The 15621-nt window shown below is 51.1% G+C and overlaps 1 protein-coding gene across 12 annotated transcripts in view; it reads right to left on the bottom strand.

Annotated features, from left to right (window-relative positions):
• ZNF516 (zinc finger protein 516) overlaps window positions 1-15621 on the bottom strand; it is a 114568-nt gene that overhangs the window by 60231 nt on the left and 38716 nt on the right. For 11 of the 12 annotated variants that reach the window (XM_032653846.1, XM_032653847.1, XM_032653850.1 and 8 more), the window contains exon 2: window positions 5552-7484. In XM_032653846.1, coding sequence (XP_032509737.1) covers window positions 5552-7310 — 1759 coding nt within the window. In that variant the 5' untranslated portion in view covers window positions 7311-7484. Of the gene's footprint in view, window positions 1-5551; window positions 7485-9112; window positions 9724-15621 lie in introns of those variants that run through there. The other variant, XM_032653849.1, reaches the window with a different exon arrangement.

Below are 15621 nucleotides of genomic sequence, written 5' to 3'. Positions count from 1 at the left end.
GTGCTGTGCTCCAGCCGCTGGCTGGCACATGACAGAGAGTGTCCCAAGCTCTGTGGCCTGGCACCTGCGCCAGCATCACCACGGCCGGGGCACTTCCAGAGTGGCCGACCAGCCTGCGTATGGACATTTATTAGGTATCGCTCAAGATGCCTGTGTGATGAGGAAACTGGGCCCGGCGAGCTGGACTGAACCGTGTCCGAGGAGAGCTGACCGCCTGATTTCACTTGTACCAATTCCGAAGGCTCCTATTCAGTGGGGGGCCCCGGTACCACGTAGGACTGACACCGCTCAGGATCACAGGGTTTGTAATTGTACAGGGTTGTCCCCAGATGTGCCTGCTGCTTTCCCCCAGTTACACGGATTCTATTTCCCGTCCTCTCACTTTATTCATGTTCTCTCCTCCTTGGTCTCCTACTCCTCATTCTTTGTGGTGTCATTTTTAGCCTCTTGGGCGGGGGGTGGGCAGGAGGCACGGATGAAGCCCTGTGTTAAGATAAAAGTCCTTCCCCATCACTGAGCATCGGAGATGGGAACCAGGCGGGGCTGCAAACAGGTCCCAGCTTCCCTGCTCAGAACCTGCTCGCCCTGCACCAGAAGGACGGTGGAGAGAATCCGTCCCCTTGGAGCTCCTGCTTGATCGCAAAGTAAATGCTACGATAAGCAACAATAAAAGCCTCCCGTCCCAGCAGGCCCGGCCGCCACTGCAAACACCCCTCCCAGGCCCACCTCACACTCCACACTGACCTTTGTCCCTTGATTCCCCCTAAACCCTGCTTCAATGGGAGGACGTGTAGCAACATTTCCTCCCTAAGCTGTTCTGATGACCGTCCATGGTCTATCAAAAAAAATAATACTAAGATTGGCTGGTTAACCTTTTGGAGAGCTGCATGGCCACAGCCTGACCCGTCTGACCCGCCGCGCACAAACGTGGACAGTCGGTCAGTCTCAAAGCACGTGCTCAACTAACACGTTATAATCAAAACACTGTGGCTCGTCTTGCAACGACGACAGAAAGAAGATGAGCTCTAACATCCGAGACTTGGGCCTGGTGGCAGCAGGTGGAGGGACATGAGAAAGTGGAGGCTTTCTGAAATAAATCCACGTCTTCCTTCTAATTATCTTTTCTTCCCTTGACTATATTTTTAAATTATGAAAATGCTCTCCTTACTTCTTCCAACTACACGCAACACTATGGTACTTGCTCTAAGAACTTTTTATTCTATTAGGTTGAGCCATAGGGTTTGTCAGTCAAAAACAATAAAATAGGGCTTCCCTGGTGGCGCAGTGGTTGAGAGTCCGCCTGCCGATGCAGGGTGCGTGCCCCAGTCTGGGAAGATCCCACGTGCCGCGGAGCGGCTGGGCCCGTGAGCCATGGCTGCTGAGCCTGCGCGTCCAGAGCCTGTGCTCCGCAACGGGAGAGGCCACAGCAGTGAGAGGCCCACATACCAAAAAAAAAAAAAAAATCAAATATTGCAATTTCAAAACTTGGGGTTTTACTATCAATTAAGTTACAATCAGTATCCAAAGAGAGAGAGAGAGGGCGGGCTCAACAGACAATACGCTTGATGCGATAGAAGTTAGAATAACAAAAAATAGTCAAAACCAAGGATATACTGTACAACACAGGGAAACAGAGCCATTATTCTGTAACAACTTTAAATGAAGTATAATCTATAAAAACACTGAATCACTATGTCGTACACCTAAAACTAATATAACATTGTAAAGCAATTATACTTCAATTAAAAAAATACCCGGGGTAGTCACCTAACTTTTAGCCGAAACAGCATATATGCAGTATGCAGTAGGAATGGGTTCTGCGTCAAGGCAAGGCCCCCAGCACCAGGCAGGGCTTCTCCCAAGGGCACCACGTCTTGTAGTACGGGGACTTGATGCAGAGAGTCCTCTGAGACACAGTCAGCAGGCTTCTACCACTCCTAAGTCATCCTAACGCTTTCTAAGCAGAATTGCACTTCGGCCCGTTGACCTGTCTTCAGTAATAAATTCTGAGCACCATGACCCTACTTTGTGTTTGAAAATGTTAATTTTTCTAAATTTCAACCAAGTGCCCTTTCACTGCTCCTCTTAATTAAAAGGATTAATTTTTGTGAATTCCAAAAGGGTCCTTTCTATCAGTGCCACGTCACTTTCTCAATAAAGATTGAAATCTAGCTCCGTAACACATTGTAAATTATTGAATTTTATTCACAACTTTGCTCTTAGACTATTTTAAGTCTGTAGTGAGGGCTGCTGGGAGCCGGTCTTATGTGGAAATAAAGGTAATGGGACGATCGGAGCTTTCCAAAGGAGTAGAGGCAACACTCGACAAAGAATATTTCATGAAAAAAAGCAAGTTTCTTTCAATTTATCTGATAATGCAAATTGTCTCTAGATCCAGGAGCGGCATTCAAATCCACCCCTGGATGTCAAAAAATCTGTGGGGAAAATTATGGCACAATGGGGATTTACTGGAAGGGGCACAAAGATCTGAACTCTAATGTCAACTTCGTTACTACAAGTAGCGGGATTCATTCCTCTCAGAATTAGTATGATCTTCTGTCCCTCAATTTCTGCATGTTTCCTCTAATCATTTTAACCGGTCATCCCACCAAGGTTCTGAGAATTTATTAGAGTCGTGTCACTGTTTAAAGATCTAAGTCATCTTTTAGTGACAAGAAAGGCAAGTATTTTCCAAAGCTGAATGCATTTTTTAACGAGAGCAAGGCTCACTGCAGATCAAAACAGAGGATTCAACATACCCACTTGCTCTTGCAAAGTAGCTGCTTCCAAGGCCTTGCCAATCCCTGCTAACGAGACTGCTCTGTGAGTGTTAAATCCGTATGACACATCTCTCTCCTTACGGGGCAGCCATGAAGCAGCGATTTAATGCCAGCTAGAGCACTAAAGGCCTGCCACGATATAAAGTTTGTGGTTTTAGGAGGAAAGCTACCGTCCTTTGGGGCTACAAAAAGTGACCCGTGCAGACCTACAATGTTCTTCAACATTTTATGCCACTGTCGTGCCATAAATTTCTTTTTCTAGTCTCTCAATAAGCTACAATATTCTGTTGTCAACTCGTTACACCCACACCATATATAATCTTGTTATGGAATCACCTGAGATATCACATTTCTCAAAAAGTTGATTAATACAGAGAAAAAAGATATAATCTCATTAAAAAGTAAATGATAATCTCTAAAATTTAATGAACCTGAGAAGGAACAGAAAGAGTAAATGCCAACTTACAGTGAACGTAATTTGATCTTTCCCACGTAGTGACATTAGAAGCACTGCTGAATTAGCTTATTACTAATCATTTAACTGCCATCATAATAGATGCGGGCAAGGACAGCTTTTCCCAATATTAAATATATTTGTCCTCAAAGCAGGAAAACAATCATTGGCAGCTTTAATATTTCATCCAATGTGCTCCAAAAAGTAGCCATAGTACAACTGGAATGTGACCAGTAAAATCCATAGTTGTCAACATTTTTTAAAAGGAAAAACAAAAATGAATCTTCAAAAATGCCACCCGGGGGGGGTCACAATTGGGTTCCCCACATCTTACGTGACAAGCTGCTAGAAGAACCCAAAAAAGCTCACAGAACTAGCACCACATTTTCAGAGAACAGTATATTCTACTGCTCCTTTCCCACAGGTTAACGACTAAGAAACAAAATGCAAGATACGAGCCCCAGCTCGCCGCAACTAGAGAAAGCCCGTGAGCAACAACGAAGACCCAACGCAGCCAAAAATAAATAAATTAATTTAAAAAAAGGGTGGCGCAGTGGTTAAGAATCCACCTGCCAATGCAGGGGACACAGATTCAAGCCCTGATCCAGGAAGATCCACATGCCACAGAGCGACTAAGCCCGTGCGCCACAGCTACTGAGCCTGCGCTCCAGAGCCCGCGAGCCACAACTACTGAGCCTGCGCTCTAGAGCCCGCGAGCCACAACTACTGAGCCTGCGCTCTAGAGCCCGTGCGCCACAGCTACTGAGCCTGCGCTCTAGAGCCCATGAGCCACAGCTAGAGAAAGCCCGTGAGCAGCAACAAAGACCCAACGTAGCCAAAAATAAATTAAAAAATTACTTTTAAAAACGTGTTATTTTCATTTACCTACATACACACATGGGCAGGTTCAGCATAGACTGACTGCCCTCACAGGAGCAAAGAAACAACTTTTTTCTACACTTTTACTGACTCCACATATACTTAAGTGTATCAGATGCTCACACAAAACGTTGTATAGACCTATAATAATTAAACTCTGTTCAGGACAACTGGCTAAACCTTTAATAAGGGAAAGATGACATATGTTTGTGGGTTTTTTTAAGACATGCACAGGGGCAGTCTTCCTCACTACAGAATATAAAAAGCCCAGCTGAAGCACTTGGATCGCTACAGCCTCTGACCTTTCAGTAAAAGCAACATCCATTAACCAATTTTCAGGGAGAAGAGAAAAACGTTCCTGGCTACGCAGAGAAAGTTACAGGTCTGTAACTGAAACATCACCTTACACTTAAAAGAATTACCCAAAACAAAAAATTATGAAGAAAATATCAAAATGTTTAAAAATTTCTTTTAAAAAATAGGAAAATGATGAAAATAAAGTTGGCCAAGCATCTTTAAATATTTACATAGTTGCAGGTTGGAAAGTAATCTGGTTCCAATTAGCCTTCTCTAAACCCATAGGGTTACTTGAATCTGAGGAGATTAATTATAACTGCACACAATCCGAAGTTCCTCTTCCACTCGGCTATCTGGTGCAAGGAGAGGGGCAAGGAAAGCATGCGTGCCCAGCTGACGGCGAGAAGAGAAGGGCACATCTTGGAGGGGGTCCATCACCTGTTCTTTGCTCAGAAATGTCTGATGCCCCAGAGAGACCATCACCCACATAGCCAAAGGTGCGAATTTATGCAAACACTATGGGCAGTCATCAAACGGGAGCCTCAAGTGGAACTGACACTGGGCGCAGACTTCCTGAGTACAAGTCTACCAGAGCCTGGGACGCCTGGGAAAAGGCACCAAGCACAGGGTTATCTGGCTGTAGGGCCACTTAAGTAGGAGGCTACCTGAGCACCAAGACTATGTGGGCCTGGGAAACCAGGGAGCCGGGTCACCTGGCGGCAGGGCTAATTGAGCCCAGATTCCCTGACCGTGAGATCCTGGGCAAGGGTTAGCTGGACCTGGGTCACCCGGGGACAGGGCTACCTGAGCCTCAACTACCTGGGCGTGGCTGATGGGCGAACCAGGACTACCTGGCCTGGGCCACCGGGCAGCGGTCTACTGGGCCTGGACTTCCCCGGCTCAGGGCCATCGGGCACAGAGCTCCCTGAGCCTGGACCACCTGAGCGTGAGCTACCCGGGCAAGGGCTTCCTGGGCCTGGGCCACCTAGCTATGGGGCGACCCAGACACAGGGCTACCTGAGCCCAAGCCAGCTGGATGTGGGATACCAGGGCAAAGGCGACCCAGGCACAGGGCTACCGGGACCGGGACCGCCCGAGCCCACCTTACCCGCGCCTGGACCACCCAGGCGCACGCGCTCACCTGGTGCAGGGTGGGCCGCCCCCTCCTCTCCGCTCTCGTAGGTGGCCTCGTCGGCCAGGCCGGAGCCCGGGGAGTCGGCGGCGGCGCAGGCCGAGCCGGGGCTGCTGGGCTGCGAGGCCGAGTCGCCCTCGCTGAGCGAGCCGCAGCGGGCGCGGGGCGCGCGGTCCCCGGGGCCGTCGCGGTCACGGTCGCGGCGCGCGCGGCGGTGCACCCGCGAGTGCAGCACCATCTGGTGGTACGTGCGGAAGATCTTGCCACACTCGAAGCACTCCGACGACTTGCCGTGGCCGGCGGGGGCGGCGGCGCGGCGGCTGGGGCGCGCGGCCGGCCGGGGGTCCGGGGGCCCGGGCGCGGGGTCCCCGGGCGCTCCCGCCCTCTTGCGCGGGGGCCCCTGCGCGCCGGGCTCGGGCTCGCGCTTGCGCTTCTCCTGGCTCACCAGGATGAACTCGCGCCGCTCCTTGTCGAAGGCCACGTCCCCAGCCAACGCCTCGTCCCACGCCGCGTACTTGAGGTACTCGGCCGGCTCGGCCACCCTGCCCCGCGTGGCCAGCTGCCAGGCCTGGTAGCTGTTGACCGGGTCCAGCTCGGCCACGCGCCGCCCGGCCTGCCCGCGGGCGGGCGCGCCGGCCGCCGGACGCAGGTTCAGGCACTGAAGGAAGAGCTGCTGGGAGTCGGCGGGGCCGGGCGCCGGGCCCTCCCCGACCGGGGCCCGCGGCCGGCCGGCCTCCACCCGTCGGTGGATGGCGTTGTGCGCGTTCAAGCTGTCCAGGTTCGTAAACAGGTTCCCGCACTTGGTGCAGACTTCGTAGAGGCTCAGGCCGGCCACAATCCCCTCCTCCTGGACCACGTTGTTGATGGTGGCGATGGGGTCCAGCTCGCCGCGGGGCCTGTTCTTGCTTCCCGCCTTCGGGCCGTGCGCCTTCATGTGGTTTTTCAGGAACCACGGCTCCTTGAATCTCCGGCCGCAGATGTGGCAGCCGTGGTCGAAGGAGCCCCTGTGCTTCTTCATGTGTGCCTTCAGGAACCAGGTCTGGCTGAAGGCCTGGCCGCACACCTCGCAGGGGAACTCGCCGGGGGGCAGCTCAGGCTTGCCGTTCTCTGCGAAGGCGTCACCGCGGGGCCCCTGGGCCGTGATGTGGTCCTTCTCAATGTGGCTGAGCAGGGACTCCTCCCGCAGGGTCACGTAGCTGCACAGCCGGCACTTGAAGGGCTTGTGCGCCTGGTGCACGTGCTGCTCCAGGTCCTTCCTGCGCTCGAACTTGCTCTTGCAGAAGGCGCACTGACCCGCCCCCGCCGCCTTGGCCTCCTCCGCCCCGCACGCGGCCCCCTCCGCCTCCTTCTTGCTGCTCCTCAGCAGGATCTTGCCACTGTCCACCTGGGTGGCGCCGTTCAGGATCCTGTTGCAGGCCGAGGTGCTCTTCGTGGGGCTGGCGCAGCCATCCAGGCCCTCGGACACGCGCGTCTCGCCCGCCTCGGGCTCGTGGCCCTGGATCAGAGTCCCCGTGCGGTGGCCGCGGATGTGGATCTTCAGGTTGCCCTTCTGGGAAGCCCGGTGGTCGCAGTAGGGACACTTGTAGGGCTTCTCGCCTGTGTGCTTGCGCATGTGCTGGGACAAGGAGCTCTGGAAGGGGAAGCTCTTGCCGCAGATGCAGCAGCTGTGGCTCAGCGCCTTGTCGCCGTCCGCCTCGGGGCTCCTGCTGGCCCTGGGTGGGCTGGGGCCGCTTCTCAGCTCCGTCTCGGCCTCTCGGGGGCGGTCCATCTCGACGACGAGGGCTCGCCCGGCCGGGGGGGCGGGGCACGGCGCTCGGTCACGTGGGCCTGCGTCTTATCTCTCCATGTTCAGGCGAGCCTCCCGCTTGCCGGCTGCAGAAGTCCGCCTGCCCCGCGGAGGGGCATGTCTTACCTGGAGAGCATGGCAGAGGGCAGCAAGCACCTGGAACAGAAAAGACACGGAGATCTTAGGAACCAGGTTTCCCCGCATAAACAGGGGCCCGGTAACATCCTCGGACCGCGATCTGCACGCTCCTCCTTCAGAAAACCAATCCCGTCCAAATCAAAGGAAGGAAGCACCCACGAAAGTTTAAACAGACGTACGAGCAGCTGCTTCCCTTTAAAAAATCAGTAATTAAACAATTGATGACTGATAATAATTGTGTGCTAAATCATTAAAATAAATCATTGTAAGTGACTGCACACTAGAATAATTTTTTATCAAAGATATCCAGTGTTTAAGGAAAGACTGTGGTGAGAGAGTTCGTGGGAGTGTGCGGAACACGGGCGACGGGACAGGAGCGCGTCTGAGAATGAAGGACAGAGACCCAGGCCAGGCGGAGGATGGCAAAACGCGGGGGCACGTGCAGGACACGTGAGCTGCGAGGAAGGCGTTCACAGCCGGAAAAGGCTCTTTACAAATGCATCTTTGTATCTTGGTGAAGCATAGATGATTTAGTGAAAGAGAGGCAACGAAGGACAAGAGCAGAACCCTGAGGTCCTTCCAGATCTGGGCCTGAAGCTGCTGCTCCAGCACCTGGCGGCCCACGCCGACCGCCCCGACGGACACCACTCCCAGGGGTGTGTGTGACCACCAGGCCGTTGCCACCGCAACATTCGGTCTTCGCTGCCTCTTAGATAAAGCCCAAACCCCTCGGCTGGCCTCACCGTGCCCTTCCCGACCTGGTCCTGTCCCTTCCCTTCTCTCCTGCACTGGCCGCAGGGCCGAGTCCCACCCCAGTGCAGACACCCTCCCGACCCCGGCAGGTCCTCACATGGGAGGCGGGGTCTGAGCCCAGCAGGAGCAGGGGTCACACTGTGGGGTCACTGTCGCTCTCATGCTTATCCACCCCCTGGAGAATGAGGGGCCGGGGCTGCTCCTCCAGACGCCCGGGCGCCTCCCTCACCTGTGCACAGGCGAAGGGGAAGTGGACGGGGTTGCCCAGCGCTGTGCCGGGCACGGGTAGGGCCACGATCTGGGCTGCAGGGAAGCCAGCCCAGATGCCTGTAGACTGCCAGACAGGCCCAAGACAGTACACACTGACAAGCAGCTATCTCAGGAATTTCCATCTGACTCAGCGATACGGAGAATAAGGAAAACAGTCCAGAAGGGATGTGAGAGGTAAAGTGTCTTTCTGGACTGTATTTTGATGGGTATATTTATGTATAACTGAGTCACTTTGCTGTACAGCAGTGATTAACACAACACTGTAATTCAACTATACTTCAGTGAAAAATTGTTTTTAAAAAAAGCAAGCAGGGGTGGGGCATTGGGGAGAACAGCCGCGCACACAGGCCCCTGGGGCCCAGTCTGTTTATCCTTCTTATCTCTAAACAGAAGTAACTGAGTTAATGATTCTGAGGGTCTCCCTCCTGGGGGCTCCAGACTTGCACAGAGAGGCACCCAGATGGACAGATGTTCTTTTTTCAAAAAGCTATAACATGTAGAAAGGAAGCCACATTTTTTACAAAGTTTCAACCTCATGCACACTAAGAACTGATGTTTGAAAAGCAACAAAATGTGAAGAAGCTAAGTGTTTCTGGCTGTCGAGCAGACAGTGTACAACGCACATCGTTTGTTCAGAGAGGAGGCCAGGCAGCAACGCGGTGTTTGCTCTGGGTGGTCCGACCTGCCATGTTTTCCCCGGAGCGGACTCAGAGAAGAATGCTGACGGTGGAAGGCAGGGGGCAGGAGGGTGTCACCCAAACATCCCCAGGGGTTCCAAAAGATGACACTCTATTCCTCCGCTCACCACGAGGGACAGACGCCTTCTGAAAAAACAACACAACTCCTGTTCTCCAAATGCCTCCCCCGGGAGACCCACGCCAGAGGCAGAAATCTCATTTAGATGATGTATTCTCAAACTTCTTTCCAGAAAGCCTCATGCTAGCGAGTTGCCCAGGCACCTAAAGAAACCAACTCAGTCTAAGCAACAAACTCTGGAAAGCAGCAGGAAGCACAGCTGCTCACAGATATTCCTTACTCTTTACACCGACGGTACAGAGCCACTCCCACACCCCAGGAGAGAGGGAGAGAGAAGTGAGACGGGAAACTCCCAATAAAATAAATAAACAAAATCTCCCCTAAACTTGGATAAACAAATGCGGTGAATAAGAAGACTTCTTCATGACAATTTAAGCTAATTTGTTTTCTCAAGCTGTTTTGGTCTTAGACGCCTGCATATTATTCATGATGACTTTATAAGACAAATGATTTGCATGCATCCCCTGCCATCCCAGGGCTTATTTCAGTCCCCCAAATGTTGAAGTTGATATAATATATAAAAATATAAATGAAACATACTATTTACATTTAACTTATTGACCTCATCTGGGTACAAAAATCTTCCGAGTTTAAAGAACCGTCTAGAATACATTTACAGAGGAAAAAACAACTAAAACACCATAAGTTGGTGTCTCTTAAGTAATGTGACAGACTTCACTGGACCACCAAGTTGGTTCATAAAGGATGTTAAATGTCAGAACTTCTCCAGTTCACGGGAATTAAACATCCGAAACCCCACCAGGAAGACAAGATTCCCGGAGCATGAATGCTCAGCTAGCTAAGGTTCATAAAAGGCAACCTACAAATTGCTCCTGGAAATGAAATTGTCAAGTGAGAAGAGTTGTTCAAATCACCAAAAGGGCACTCTGTGTGGGTTTCCCTTCCTTCTCTGCTACTCTCCCTGCCATGTGGTATACTGCTGGGAGCCGTAGAAAGTTAAGGGCTCTGGAAGCCAAGAAGCTGCGCTGGGGATCCGCACAGAGACCCCACCTCCGTGCCGTCCAGGTGTGGCGCAGAGCCCAGCCCGGGAGTCCCGTCCCCCTTTTGCCAGCGTGTGAATTTCAGAAGGTGTCCTTTACACCCAGGCGTGCCCTCACCTGTCAGGTGCCGAGAGTCAGGAAAGGACATGAGGAAGCCGTGTGACACCAAAACCCCTTGCAAGGCACCTCCTCCAAGTGCCACTCAGACCCCCAGTCACAGTGCAGAGCGAACAGTCCACGGACAATAAAACACCTGCCCAACGGGGCCTCGCTTCTACTACCAGGTAGCATCCCGGCTGGACGAGCCCAGAGCAAAGTGCAAAGAGGATCAGATGTGAGCACAGCCCCCCTTCTTCCCATGGGGGACCTCAGTCTCTTCTGCACATTTAAAAAGGCTTAGCGCTGCCATCTTTGCTACCAGAGAAATCCACATCCCATATCCTCATGACAGCCTTGATGTGTAAAATTTCTGATTCCCCAACAACCCCAAACCCCTAGGCAAAGCCTAGGCACTTCCCCTCAAGAAACCCAAACACTAGAGAATATACTTTTCATTTCTTATTCGGGCTTCCTGCAAAACTTGCTTAAAAGTCCGCAAAGGCAGCAGAGCCCTGCAACTTACAGGAAGATTCTCAAGCAAGGGCCTTCAGGGTGCCCATGAACGAGCACAACCAGCTCTTCTTTCTCTTTTTCTTCCCACTTCTCTGCCCACTCCCATCTTTCAACACTGAGCCCTGCTGTCAATCTCTGTGAGAATGACAGGAGATGTCTTTTTAAAGAACTTAAAAATATTTGGAGGAGGAAAATGGAAACATACCATAAGGGTAATGACCACTTAAACTCAAAACACCATTATCTTAAGGAAATCATAACATCAACAAAACTGGCTCCACTTGAAAGAGGCCACTAAGTGGCCCCCTCCCTGAAGCCCACAGCCGACTGGCAAAGTTTCTGGCAAACCTTTAGAGAAACAGTCAAAAAGGAATTCCCCACAACTGGCTTTCCTTAGTCAGTGGCCAAATCAACAGATCTTCGTGATCATTCTTCTCAGCTGCAGACAAAAATTCTTTTCCCCGAAAGAACAAGAATGGTGTCCTCAGAACTTCCAATGTGAAAATGCAGCAGGGCGGCCGCCCCAGTTAGAAGACTTAGGGGAACCTTATTGGCCCCATAACCCACAGCACTGACTCTGATATCCTTTAAAAAAAAAAAAAAAAAGCCCACCAGCCTCTGTGAGCCAGGAGGGTCTCAGACGGTTTGTCAACATTGATTGGGGGCTCTGGTGGTGAGAGGTGGTCATCCAAACACTGCCCCGTGATAAAGTGTCACACTACGTGGTTTCAGCCAAATACATTCCAGTACCGAGCTGTCCCTATTTTATTCTCACAGGCAAACGCACATCGAGTGCGACTTGGTGTTCCAACTTTTCCTGAAACACGTTAACCTAAAGATAACTAGCCTTACAAAACGTGTAAGTAAATGCTAGCTTTTTACTCAGACCAGAGCGATTAAAGAAAGTCTTCTGGCAACACAAAATATTAGGAAGTAGAGGGGAGAGAAAATCCACACGTGTGTTTCAGCTGGCATACGACCCATGTATATACACACATAGAGCACAGCCCCATTTGAATCATATCTTGCCCATAATGAACCACAGTTTTGTCGTTATTATATTACAAACTTTTTCCAAGGCTGTAATTGGGAACTTGCCAGACAAGCCTGTAATTTAATTGTTTAGGCATAAAAATGGCTTGCTGATTAAGGTTTTAAAATAGATTTCCAATGCACCTCTCCCTCTGTGTGTGTGTGTGTGTGTCTCATAGGGATGTGACGAACAGTTTGAAGCTACTTTTGTAAAATGCCTTCCATAATTTTGGAAATAAGTTTCTTTTTGAAAAATTTAGGTAATTTCATATTACATAAATATTTATATATATTGCCTATATCATTTTATGAAAACAATGATAACAACAGGAAAAAGTAAAATGTTTATTACAGAAAATATAAATCTGCATTCATAACATAAAATGCATTATCATGGAGATGGGGGAGGGGTTTAAGAGAGGGCAAAATATAAACTTTTTGAAAATAAAATATGTAGCTAAACTTTAAGACATCAACATGTGAGGGCATAAATAAATAAAGCACCAGGTCTAAATGCATGTATGTAAGGGCACTGCCATACCTTAGAGAGATTCTTTCTTTTTGATTCTTTGTTTTCATGCCTGCACAGCACAAGTGAAAAAAGTTGACTTTCTCAAGACTTACACTCACTGGATTTGGGATACATTTAATCTGTGGGTAAAGGTTTCAACAGATAAATCACTTCTGTAAGTGAGGACCCTGGGAACTGAGTCTTGGACCTAACAGAAGGCAGAAAAGTCACTTCCTGCAGCATCCCTGGTGACCTTGTGAAACAGCTCCAAGGACCCGGTTAACTCCACCTGCCGACAGTAACTCCTTTCAGAACAAGCCCTGCAGGGCTGGGATCCAGGACACACACCAGAAGGAAAAGCCCTGTGATGAAGCTGTCAGATCTGTAAGAACCCACGTGGGACCACAGTCCCGCACGCCCTCCCGTGACAGCTCCCACGGTGGAAGCCCCAGGGCACGGTCGCCGGGCGAGTTAACGAGGGTTTCATCACAATCTCTGAGAGCAACTGGGCGCCAGGCCACTCATGAGGCCTAAGGGCTCGGATAACTAAGCAACAGGCTTGGCTTCGAGGGACCCAGGCGTCAGAAAGAAACACGTAACCACACAGAGGACAGCAGCAGAGCAAGGAGGGAAGCGATGACCTGCCCTGGCCAAGGGTGGCCGGGTCTCCCCAGGGAAACCTAGGTGGGTGTGGGCCCAACTAGCCTTTAGAGCAACCCCCAGCCCTCTCCCCCACACCCAGGGGTAACCCCATCATCCTGTGGGCTGGACCTCCAATTCACACTTGAATCCACACGCTCCCCTTCATCTCAGACCAAGATCATCCTCCCAAATGCAGAGCTGGGTGACCTCTTTGAGGCTTCAACCCTTCAGACGCTTTGCACACCCTGAAGATGAGGCCCGAACTCCCCCGAGGGGGCTTCTAAGGCCCTGAACCCCTGTACTGCTGGGGTCCCTGGGACCCCAGCCAATGGCTGTGCACCTGCCCCGCACCCCAGCTGGATGTGCGTTCACTCCCACCTTGGAACCCTCAGGTATGCAGGTCCCACCCGCCGTCCACCTTCTCAGGTGTGGTCTTTCTAAGAGACCCTTCCTGACCCCCTTCGCCCTGTGGCCGGGTCAGGCACAGTCCCCACGCCCCAGCCTTGGCCCTATCCCAGCTCATGCCTGGACATGCTTCTATTACCGCTTCTTTAACTGGTCACTCGTGTGTGAGGCATCCTAACTGTGAAGGCAGACCCACCACGTACCACTGAGTCCTGACACCAGCACAGGGCCAAGCAGGGAGCGGCACCATGAGAGGTGGTCCAGACCATGAGCTCCGAGGTCAGGCTACCCGAGATCCAAACTCGGTTCTGCCACTCCCTGGGATCAGCTGTGTGACTGGGAGCAAGTGTCTCAACCTCTCAGTTTCCCAGTCCATTTCTTCATTTTAAAAATGTAAATGACGGGGCACCCCTGGTGGCGCAGTGTTTGAGAGTCCGCCTGCCGATGCAGGGGTCGCGGGTCCGTGCCCCGGTCCGGGAGGATCCCACGTGCCGCGGAGCGGCTGGGCCCGTGAGCCATGGCCGCTGAGCCTGCGCGTCCGGAGCCTGTGCTCCGCAACGGGAGAGGCCACGACAGTGAGAGGCCCGCGTACCGCAAAAAATAATAATAAATTTAAAAAAATAAAATGTAACTGATGGTAATGCGAACTATATTACAGTATTTTTGTGAGATTTAAAGTAATGCACGCAAGGTGCAATGTTGAGCACGCAGCAAATGGCCAATATATGGTAGGTATTATTATAAATTAATAGTTGCTAAATAAATGAATGAGATGTCAGTGCAGTACCCAAAGATACCGAGTCACTCGCAGTGACACTGTTTGGTTTAATAAATTCAAAAGGAGGCAATAAGGGCTTCCCTGGTGGCGCAGTGGTTGGGAGTCTGCCTGCCGATGCAGGGGACACGGGTTCGTGCCCCGGTCCGGGAGGATCCCACATGCCGCGGAGCGGCTGGGCCCGTGGGCCATGGCCGCTGGGCCTGCGCGTCCGGAGCCTGTGCTCCGCAATGGGAGAGGCCACAGCAGTGAGAGGCCTGCGTATCGCAAAAAAAAAAAAAAAAAAAAAAAAAAAAAGGAGGCAATAAGAGTTTAGGAAGCTATGTTAGAAATGGCTAAAGAGTAACCCGTATGTATTCACTGGGCCCTGACAGGTTCGCCACAGAAGTTGTTTAATACAATTACAAAGTCTTCCACGAACAGCTACCATCATCCACCGCACACAAGTTCAAACCTGTCCCAGCTCAAGACTCCACACAAAGTCAACTTTAACGTAGACTGGGTATTAGACCGTATTTGAGAATTACTATTACTTTCGTTAGGTCTGTAACACAGGAGACTTTCTTAGTTTTTGGAGATGTGTAATGAAATATTTTAGAGGTGGTTTACAAAAGAGAGGAGAAGGCAGATATAATGCTAACAGCGGCTAGGGCTAGATGGTGGGTGTATAGACATTCATTAGTTACTCTTTCCATTTTTATGGGTTTGGAATGTTTTTCACAGAAGAAGTTAAAAAATAACTCCCACTTGCAACTCCCGTAAGTAGCACGATGGGAAGCAGAGCTGCTCTGGGGCAGCCCGATGGGCCCTCCCCCATCCCCATCCCTCCCCTCCCCTCCCCCTCTCCAGGCCCCCCAGGAAGCTCAGAAGTCTCTAAGGAATGCACTTTGGGAAAATTACCTTTTGTTAAATTCTAGTATTTGAAAGTCAAAGAAAGAAAAATCATCTGAATAATATGAACCGGTCCGCATGAAAGCAGTATTTTAAGAGGTTGCTTGCTGGTGTTTCAGAGGCTTGCCCCGAGACATTCAAGGGATCTCCCCAGAGCTCCATGGGGCCCAGCCTTGGTGCAGACGGTGCAAAGTCAGCCGTCGCAGCCAAAATCAAGCAGCCACGAGGACGTGGGTGCTCGGGAAGATCCTCCCATCGCGTCCCAGGGCAAAAATCCAGTAAGGCTGCCGGGGTTTATCTTCCCCAGTTTAAACAATCATTTTCTGACCAACTAAATGTGGCGTTGTCAGGGGGAAAAGGTAGAACATCCTGTATTTCTACACAGTAAGCATCGCTCTGACTCTACAGGAAATCTTGCCATTTTCTGCTCTGTAGAGTAAACCAACA

The sequence above is a fragment of the Phocoena sinus genome, chromosome 14, assembly GCF_008692025.1.
Source record: "Phocoena sinus isolate mPhoSin1 chromosome 14, mPhoSin1.pri, whole genome shotgun sequence".
Taxonomy (NCBI): domain Eukaryota; kingdom Metazoa; phylum Chordata; class Mammalia; order Artiodactyla; family Phocoenidae; genus Phocoena; species Phocoena sinus.
The sequence above is the reverse complement of the archived record's forward strand: the minus strand, read 5'-3'. Positions and strand labels throughout refer to the sequence as shown.